Raw genomic sequence first — 11010 nt, forward strand, 5'->3', positions numbered from 1 at the left:
GTTTATTTTTTTTGTGTAATTATCTTATTTGCACTCACAAACAGATAGCAAACTTCAGTAACGGAATTGATTTTTAAATCGTAATTTCCAAATATAAGATTGTCAGCGCGGACTTCGCGGATCAATAGGGACATAATCTAGGTGACAAGTTGTGACCAATTCATTTTTTCCATCAAGGATTTTCCTGAATTTTAATGAATGTCCATCACGGAATCGAGGAATACGCGATTTTGCAGTATTGCAGTGTAGAAACCTGCCAAATTCTTTAAGTCAAGCCCTTCAAAATTATTCAATATGCTTCTTTGTTTCCGTGACCAATTATTGGCATCGATATGTAATCACTTCCATTCATAAATATTTGTAGTTGTGTATTACAATGTTACCACGTGTATTTATCTTATCCATTGGTCGTATTTAAATAGATTTTTGTCGAGCCTTCGACTTTAGTCGAAAAAGCGAGACATAGCGATCCTACATTCTGTCGGCGTCGTCGTCGTCGTCGTCGGCGGCGGCGTCCACAAATATTCACTCTGTGGTTAAAGTTTTTGAAATTTTAATAACTTTCTTAAACTATCATGGATTTCTACCAAACTTTAACAGAAGCTAGTTTATGATCATAAGATAGTATCCAGAAGTATATTTTGTAAAAATAAAATTCGATTTTTTTCTGTATTTTACTTATAAATGGACTTAGTTTTTCTGCCGGGAAATGTTACATTCACTCTGTGGTTAAAGTTTTTAAAATTTTAATAACTTTCTTAAACTATCCTGGGTTTATACCAAACTTGGACAGAAGCTTGTTTATGATCATAAGTATCCAGAAGTAAATTTTGTAAAAAAATAAATCTATTTTTTCCTTATTTTACTTTTAAATGGACTTAGATTTTCTGCCAGGAAACAACACATTTACTCTGTGGTTAAAGTTTTTAAAATTTTAATAACTTTCTTATATATATATATACTATTATGATTTGTACCAAACTTGGACAGAAGCTTGTTTATGATCAAATGCTAGTATCTAGAAGGAAATTTTGTTTTCTTCCAGTTAACATTACATTCAGTCTGCAGTTAAAGTTTTTAAACATTTATTAGATTCATAAACTATCCTGGATTTTTACCAAACTTGGACAGAAGCTTCTTAAAATCAAAAGATAGTATCAAGAGGAATATTTTTATTGATTTACTTCCTCATTTTTGTTGAGCCTGTGATTAACAGAAAAAGTAGGCGAGACACTGGGTTCCGCGGAACCCTTACGAATTTTTATTATTGACCAATGAAATTCAATATTTAATTCATCAGGAAAGCCATGCTCAAAAACGTTTCGTATATGAATGTCGATCTTTCCTCTTATATACTTAGTTTGAAACCTGCAACACTGATAAAAGCTTCCAAGAAAAAATATTTATAACCATCTAACTCATAGATCTATATTATCTGTTTCTGTCTTAATTTACAGGTAACTATAATTTCAAAAAACATCGTTTAAAACGAAGGGAAATAAGATGGTTAGTTTTAATATATTCATCTCCTTACAACAATGATTTTATAACCGTCGCTCACGCATCACTGGTTCTATTATTGACAACTCAATACACATCAGTTTTGTCGGACGAACAGGTAATTCCCGTTAAACTAGATAAATCATGTGCATTAATTTAACTGGAACATTTCAATACTATATATAGCTAACGTTAATAATACACACGTTATCGTTCACGCGAGTTTAAAGGGACATCATTATCTAAGAGTATGAGAGGGATTACGGTAAACGTCTAAAAATACAGCAAACAGCTAAAGTTAAAGACTGACATCTAATTCCCTGTCAAACATCTAATTCTTTGTCAAACATCTATATTTAGAGATTACTGTTTATCTTTTAACCATAGCCCATATTTTTAGATGTATTTCCGCGTTCTAGATAATAAGCAGGCGCATTAACCAAATGGCTTTCCCAGTGTCTATATTCAACGACCTCAGGTACACAAAAAATGTATGTAACTAAACTATGATGGGAAACCTTTGACTTCTTTCTTTATATAAACTTTTGATTTGGTACCATAGAACTATGTAGAGTAAATGTACATTGCAACATGTCAACCCTTTCAACTCCAAGCAAAATTATATTTCCAAGCATAAAGTAATTTATGAATGAAATAAAATGCTCCGCTGGGGCGCAGCTTGATACGACCGCAGAGGTCGAACCCTGAACAGTTGGGGCAAGTATGAACACAACATTCAAGCTTGATTCAGCACTGAATTTTGATTGTAATTAAATATTTGACACAGCATAGGTTTCTGACACAGAATGAAACTGGTCTAAGATACTTAAAAAAATTTAATTTACCTATTCAAACCATATCATTATTATTTGCTTTTATATATAAATCAGAAATAACCAATTTAAAATGGAAAATTTTAAAGAAAAAAAAGGAAAAAGAATCCCCCCCAAATTTTTTGAACCCCCTTATGATTCATCACCCCAAAACTCAATCCCAGCCTTCCCTTTGTGGTATGGTACCTTGCAGTACAATTTCATAAAGATCCATACACTTGAACACATGTTATTGTCTGGAAACTAGAAAAATGCTTGTTTTTTGGCCCCTTTTTGGTCCCAAATTCCTAACCGTTTAGGGCAATTACCCCCAAACTCAAACCCAGCTTTCCCTTTGTGATATGGAACCTTGTAGTACAATTTCGTAAAGATCCATACACTTACACACAAGTTATTGCCATGAAACTAGATAAATGCTTGTTTTTTGCCCCTTTTTGGCCCCTAATTCCTAAAATTTGGAGGGAATTACCCCCAAAATCAATCCCAGCATTCCCTTTGTGATATGGAACCATGTGATACAATGTCAGAGAGATCCATAGACTTACACACAAGTTATTGTCATGAAACTAGAAAAATGCTTGTTTTTTTTCCCTTTTTGGCCCCTAATTCCTAAAATTTGGAGGCAATTACCCCCAAATTCAATCCCAGCATTCCCTTTGTGGTATGGAACCTTGTGATACAATGTCAGAGAGATCCATAGACTTGCACACAAGTTATTGTCATGAAACTAGAAAAATGCTTGTTTTTTGCCCCTTTTTGGCCCCTAATTCCTAAAATTTGGAGGCAATTACCCCCAAAAATCAATCCCAGCATTCCCTTTGTGATATGGAACCTTGTGGTACAATGTCAGAGAGATCCATACACTTACACACAAGTTATGTCTGGAAGTTACAAAAATGCTTGTTTTGGCCCCTTTTTGGCCCCTAATTCCTTAACTGTTGGTACCATAACCCCCAAAATCAATCCCCACTTTCCCTTTGTGGCATTGAACCTTATTTTAAAATTTCATTGAGATCCATTCACTTAAACTAAAGTTAGAGTGCGAAAACTAATGTGTCTTCGGACGACGACGACGCCAAGGTCATACCAATATACGACCACAAAATTTTTTTTGCGGTCGTATAAAAAGGAGTTCTTAATTAAGAAATAAACTGATTCGCTGAGCGCAGCTGGATACACCCGCAGAGGTACTACCCTGAACAGCTGGGGCAAAAATGGACACAATATTCAAGCTTGATACAGGTCTGAATTTGGATTGTAATTAAATATTTGACATATTATAGTTTCTGAATAAATGTAGTCAATGAACTTGAAATCGGTTATATGAATTGAATTTATATTCAATTAAAGATTTCTTGCTGTTGTGCAATACTTAATAAATCTGTTGCCAGACTATAAACAAATAAAGTTCAATTTCTTCTCAATGTCATATTTGAAATTTATGAAAATCAATAGGGAGATTACATCAATAGCTATAAATAATTCACCAAAGTTTCATGTGAACTGCTTAAAGCATTTTTGAGTTGTTGTCCAAAAACTGGAAAATCCCCCCTTTTTTAATGAATAAAACCCCATAACTCAGAAATGTAAAATCTAAAATTTATAAAATTCTAAAGGGAGCTTACGGATTGATAATTTAGTCTTAGATGCAAGATTTTTTTATCAGTTGTTAGTGGCTTTGAACTAGCTGTCAGTAACTGCGAGTACTCTCAGATTTGTACTTAGTGTCTTTTTGTTGTTTGGATGTACAACTACCTGACCACGTCCACTTGTATTTGTATTTATCCATCTGATGAGTTTAGCCTCTTTCAACTGATTTTTATAGTTCTTTCTTATATTGTACTGTTACACCACTGTCCCAGGTTAGGGGGAGGGTTGGGATCCCGCTAACATGTTTAAGCCCGCCACATTCTGTATGTACATGTATGTGCCTGTCCCAAGTCAGCAGCCTATAAAAGTGTAATTCAGTGGTTGTCGTTTGTTTATGTGTTGCATATTTGTTATATTTGTTCATTTTTTTACATAAAATAGGCCGTTAGTTTTCTTGTTTGAATTGTTTTACATTGTCATTTCTGGGCCTTTTATAGCTGACTGTGCGGTATGGGCTTTGCTCATTGTTGAAGGGTGTACTGTGACCTATAGCTGTTAATTTCTGTGTCATTTGGTCTCTTGTGCATGTGTGGAGAGTTGTCTCATTGGCAATCATACCACATCTTCTTTTTTATATTTACATAAACAGATATAAAAAATTCACCAAAGTCAAGGTGAGACAACAAAACTTAGTTGTAAGATCTCTGAAATTTTTTACACGGTACGAGTTTTTCTCATTGTTGAAAATTGTACGGTGACAGTAACACCTGTAACTGCTTAAACCCATTTCTTATGCACTTTAGTTTGATAAACTCACTGAATATCATACCACATCTCCTTATTTTTATATGCATTACAATTTACATGTGCATGTAATTGTAAATATATATATATCAGAACAAAATTCATTGCGTCACTTTTATTTATGCATCCTTTGGCACAATACAAGTTCTAAAATTACACAACATAAAACAACTAAATGTTATTTCAGATGAAAGTTTTGTTTCAGTTCCATTCATAGGATTTATTAGAATTTTGTATGTTTTGCCAAGTCCAATAATTCGCTCTATGTGACATAGAGACATAGTTGACTAAACCACCAGGTGTCGAACATTCAAGAATTTTCAGTGTTTCTGTTTTTATTTGATGAAAAGGTTGCCTGAGCTCTAGGAGCTTTAGGTTTTATCACGGGATAATCTGTGCTGTCAATAATAATCCAAGTCGTAGGAAACTTTAATTTGAAGTTGGATGGTGAAAAATACCTGATTAAACCACTAGATGGCCAAGTGTTAGCTTCACACCACTGTTTAGACATAAAAACAATCCATGTATACACAATATTCTTAACACTAGATTCAATCTAGAATCTAGACAGTTCAAAGTTGGTTGTATGATGCCTCAATTTCATCAAAGTCATAAAAAAACTGATTTTCAACTGACACCCTATCAATTTGAAAATATATGTATCTCAAACAATGTGCTGCTGGACCAAGTGTGGTCAAAACAAATAAAAATTTAGTATACAACTCTAAACCGGTATAAAAATGCATGGCTGTGTCACGTGTCTTCATTTCAAAATTCTCTGCTGAAAATATAGGCATTGATGGTGTTTGCGTAATTCCATCTGTGAAGCTCAACATTAGCTCGGCAGTTGGTGGTGGACAGTCATAAATCCTTTCTGCAGTATGAATGACTTCTTCAGGAAAACCAACTTTACAATCAAAACTTTCCTCTAGATTTCTACTACAATATTCATCAAGTTTAGTTCTTTTGTTTTCACAGGCAACTGCCCTGATTTTTCTTTTTGCGGACGATTCAGTCTCTTGCCTGGTCCAGGAAAATAGGCTGGGAATTGCAGTAGACTTAAGTCTCTGTATGGTGGGTTTGCGCCCTGAAAAAGGTTATAAAACATTAGTTTTTTTTATAATTAAATGAACTTCCATTAGCAATGTATACTTTGTACTACCTGGCGAAATATTAACTAGATTTATTCATTACAATCTGGATAACACTATGTTTGCCTGATTCAATGTATGTTATGTAAATCCAAAGGACAAACAATGAGAGACTTATGCAACAAACGTACATTGTTTGTACCTAAATAACTATAATATAGATGAGAGCATGTCATTGTTTTGTTCCTGTTAACATTGTCATTGATATTTTTCAAGAAAGTCTATGAGGCATAGCTTATGCATTCCTGTCATTACTACATTAGCATAATTACTGCTAAAATAATTCTCAGTATGATATACCTCTTGTAAGAAATCATTATAATTGTAGCAATCACCAAAAAATCTCAAACAGATCACATTGAATCGTAATCCAAAAAATTATGACGTCTTGAATTACCCACCCCCTTTTATTCTAAAACGATAATTGCGGTTGTAAACAGACTTTGGTTTATTCGCATGGCGATTACATATATAACTATATATTTCACAAAGAAAATAGAGATTTACCATGAATAGTTTCCTGCACGTAGTCTTTTTCAGTAAAACGTGCCTTGCAAACAACAGCTGATTGAGATGGACTCCACGATATCATCGTGTTCTCGTCCAATCTGCGTATGGGCCATGGCGTTGATCCAACTTTTCCTTCTTTTTAAGTCATTTGGAAATGCATGTCCTCCTCTTAAATGACATCCAGGTACACAACAACAAGTATTTGGCATCGTTAATTAAAAATATAACTGAAATAGTTGCACAGTGCAGAAACCGGAAGAAGAGGAACAGGATCCGCTACCACGGCGCCACCTATTCAGGAACGATAATTTGCTACTTTATATAACTGCGAAAATAACGTTAGACGGGTTCACGTGCATAAACAGAAATGCGCTTTAAATTGTATAATATAATTCATGTTCAGTCGACTTTTAATCATTATATCAACGACTGAAATAATTTATAAACATCTAGATTGCAGATAACACTCGAAATTAACCCGAGCTCTTTCCACACGGAATTCAAATAATTCTAGTTTGTCAATCGGTTGACTGCTTATAATGCAAAATACTAATATATCAAAAGTTTTTAAAACTAACAAAAAACAATGATCGTTTCTCTATTTCCCAATGTAAATGAAATGAAACAAAAAACATTTTATATCGCAATAAGAAGAGGAGAGAATTCAACATTTCCGGATCTACTTGGAGTCTAATGACCCCCCACGTAGATAAGTTGGATATCGCGGAAGGAAGGATTAACCCGGCAACTAGAAAGGCATTAAAGCACTGCCTTTAAAAACAGCTTCATAAAATCACATGGGATACACTTTTGGCTAATAAATCACAGGCAAATATAGCAACAACATTTGAGTAAATAAAATCGCATTATACAAATTTTTTTTTTTGAAACATTAGGTCAAATGACTACTAAAAGCAAACTTTGAAATTTATTATGAAATAATTGTTCATCTAGATTTAAGGTACATCAGAAGGGATTGACAAATATGGCCATTTTTTTTTTATTTCCTCTGAGTACAGACAAACCTGTGCACAAGGAAAAGTTTTAAGGCATTGCAGAAACTGGATAAATATTTGTCAATTCCTTGAGATGAACCTGAAAGACCCCCCCACCCCCCCCCAAAAAAAAAAAAAAAAACTAAAATTATCTTCAATCTTTGATCAAAATATTGTAAAAAGTCATATTTTCATATTATCTATTTATCTATTTATGTTGCTATGCTAAAATATTTTTTACTTATCTCAATACTTATCTTATTTCATATGTATCAAAAATCAGTAAATGTGATTCTGTTGTGCAAACAAAATTTCAAAAGTTCTTCAATCTGTACATATTCAGCCAATTAATCTTTATGAAGGGACTGGAGTGAACTGTATTCTATGTTAAACATTCATGCATGAGTGACCTTATTGTAACATTTTCACACCTTCCAATGTTTTTGTTAATCACGGTTTAGTAATGATCCCTTAAAAGTTTTTATTATTTATTATCATTATTAATGTTATTTAAAGATTTTTATAAAATAATCTATTTCAATGTAAGTAATCAGCAGTTAAATAATAAAATACATTCCATACACCAAATATAGTTGACCAATTACTTATAGCATCTGAGAAGAAGACCAAACAACAGAAACTTAACATTGACCAATGAACCATGAAAATAAGCTCAAGGTCAGATGAAACCTGTCAGACAGACGTGCACACCTTACAATCATTCCATACACCACATATAGTTGACCTATAACTTATAGTATCTGAGAAGAGGACCAAACAAGAGCAACTTAACATTGACCAATGAACCATGAAAATGAGGTCAAGGACAAATGACACCTGCCAGATAGACATGTACACCTTACAATCATTCCATACACCAAATATAGTTGACCTATTGCTTATAGTATTAGAAAAACAGACCAAAACACAAAAACTTAACATTGACCAATGAACCATGAAAATGAGGTCAAGGACAAATGACACCTGCCAGTCAGACATGTACACCTTACAATCATTCCATACACCAAATATAGTTGACCTATTGCTTATAGTATTAGAAAAACAGACCAAAACACAAAAACTTAACATTGACCAATGAACCATGAAAATAGGTCAAGGACAAATGACACCTGCCATACAGACATGTACACCTTACAATCATTCCATACACCAAATATAGTTGACCAATGGCTTATAGTATTAGAAAAACAGACCAAAACACAAAAACTTAACATTGACCAATGAACCGTGAAAATGAGGTCAAGGTCAGATGAAACCTGCCAGACTGACATGTATCCCTTATAATCATTCCATACACCACATATAGCTGACCTACTGCTTGTAGTATCTGAGAAACGGACCTAATCACGTAACTTTAACCTTGATCATTGATCCATGAAATGAGGCTGAGGTCAGGTGAAACCTGTCTGATGGACATGTAGACGTTGCAAGGAACCCATATACCAAATATACTTATCCTATTACTCATAATAAGTGAGAAATTTACATAACAAAAAAACTAAACTTTTTTTTCAAGCAGTCGCTGAACCATGAAAATAAGGTCAAGGACATTGGACATATGACAGACGGAAAGTTCGTAACATAAGGTATCTGCATACAAAGTATGAAGCATCCAGGTCTTCTACCTTCTGAAATATAAAGCTTTATACAAATAGTTTACGCCGCCGTCGCCGCCGGATAGTAATACCTATGTCTCACTTTCTGCGACTTTCGTCGCAGGCGAGACAAAAAACCACAATACTGGTACAATACTGGAATACAATACTGGTACAAAATTTTTATACCAGTATTGTACACAATACTGGTATACCTGCAGTGATTTTGCTAGCGCTCGTCACTTTCGTAATATACGAAACTGTTTTCAAAATGACGAAAGTATTTCAAATCAATTTCGTCACTTAAATTTGGAAAAGTGTAAAAATATTTTCACATGAAAATACTATAATTCTACCTGTCTACATGTTTCTGACAAGTTTATGACCCTCAGCTAATTAACATTTACAGGTGTTATAAAGTTGTGATTACAGCTAATCCGCTTATCGTCATCGGATGGGTCACTAATCTGGTTAATTATTTTCCCCAGTAAAATTAGTCAGTCTGCATTTTAATTTCAATATTTCTCAAGGCCAACAACCACAATTTGCAGTTGGTTTGTCATAGTTTTGTCATTTGAACAAAATTGTCCCCCCCCCCCCCCCCCCCAGACAGTTCGCTTTTTAATTTCAATATTTCTTAATGATCATATTTTGCAGTTAGTTTGTCGTAGTTTCGTCAAATGATCATATTTTCGTCATCTTTGATATAAAACGTTCAATTTTGATTAAAAAGATAGAACTTTATTCAAAACGTTCATAAATGTTTTCACGTTGAAAACTTCCATCATCATCATTGACATCAACGAGTCAAACAGGTGCTTCCTTTACGATATACTGCTCATGACTGAGAGTATTCCTATTAATTTAAAGACATTTAAACGTAAAATACGGAATAAATTTAGTGCCAATATAAATGGGAGAGACAAATATAGTTCTTACTAAGCAAATTGAAATATAAAAATGATAATTTCCTGCCTTTTTTAAACACGAACCAATCCGTAGATGAATCCGGATTCATTCTGAATTTATCGTTTATTATCTACTTGTCACTTCCCGTTCACATTCCAATTGAAATCGAAGGTAAACGTGATCAATTCTAGATTAATTTACAATTTACAGTTATTGGAATCGTTCCATGTGAATTTGTACAAATCCTTGGTTCCAACTTTATAGAAATTAATTCAAAATATCGATTTAAACGTTTTATAAGGATAATGATTATGCAGTGTAATAGTCTTACAAAGTTCAACAAGTTCATTTATACTGTGATTCTTGGTTTTAAAAAAAGGAACCCAACTTTTGTTGATCAGGAATGTCCCCTGAAACTAATTGAAGAAAAATTGTGAACTAGATTTTCAGATCTTATATCCTAATCTTCATATTTAAGTGACACATCAGTCAAATCATGCAATTACTGCCTAGTACATTAATGCCTTAGTCCCACAAAGTCTAACAAAGATGTATAGCTAGTAATATACATACATCCTTGGTTCCTTGCTGTTACCTAAAATAATGTTGATTTTCATCTCGCGCAAAAGTGACTAAAGCCCTTAAAATCCTAGCTTAAACCCTGTCCGTATTGCGATCACCAACTACAGGAGATCCGTCATTACCTTGAGGGGTTATCCCTCATATGGGGGGTTGTTCCCAACCTGTTCAACATTCCCAAAATAAAAGAACTGAGTGGCATGAATGTGCATGAAAATATTTGCCATTGGCATTGTATTTGTAAACCATTACATGGCAATGGGTTTAGAACGACCGACACTATAAGCAATTAAACTTATTTTTGTGGGTTTTTTTCAGTATAATACTGAACAGTAATTGAAAAAGGAAAAGATACAGATTATGTTTGAAATCGCTTTTCAGAAGCAGCATGTATTTTTACCTTGTGAATGTTTTGATATCAACCGGAAGCACGTGTTTGCAAATGCAAGTTCTAAAATCATGAAAATGAACCGCCTAATGTATTTCGGATTTAAATAATCCAAGATGTTAAATTATTATTCTT

The 11010-nt window shown here is 33.7% G+C and overlaps 2 protein-coding genes across 2 annotated transcripts in view; both read right to left on the reverse strand.

Annotated features, from left to right (window-relative positions):
- The window catches only part of LOC127709219 (putative uncharacterized protein DDB_G0282133), a 47589-nt gene extending 36663 nt beyond the window's left edge, over nucleotides 1-10926 (reverse strand). Inside the window, exon 1 of the mRNA XM_052214622.1 lies at nucleotides 10888-10926. The gene's annotated coding sequence lies outside the window, so the exon portion shown is untranslated. The remainder of the gene's footprint in view (nucleotides 1-10887) is intronic.
- Nucleotides 4828-6786, reverse strand: LOC127709223 (uncharacterized). The gene is made up of 2 exons (XM_052214628.1): nucleotides 6386-6786; nucleotides 4828-5814 (listed from the first exon to the last, which is right to left on the reverse strand). The coding sequence occupies exons 1-2, from the start codon at nucleotides 6468-6470 to the stop codon at nucleotides 5300-5302; spliced, it is 600 nt and encodes a 199-aa protein (XP_052070588.1). The 5' UTR covers nucleotides 6471-6786; the 3' UTR covers nucleotides 4828-5299.
- Nucleotides 10927-11010: the final 84 nt, after the last annotated feature.

The sequence above is a fragment of the Mytilus californianus genome, unplaced genomic scaffold (assembly GCF_021869535.1).
Source record: "Mytilus californianus isolate M0D057914Y unplaced genomic scaffold, xbMytCali1.0.p SCAF_7, whole genome shotgun sequence".
In the NCBI taxonomy this organism is placed as follows: Eukaryota; Metazoa; Mollusca; class Bivalvia; order Mytilida; family Mytilidae; genus Mytilus; species Mytilus californianus.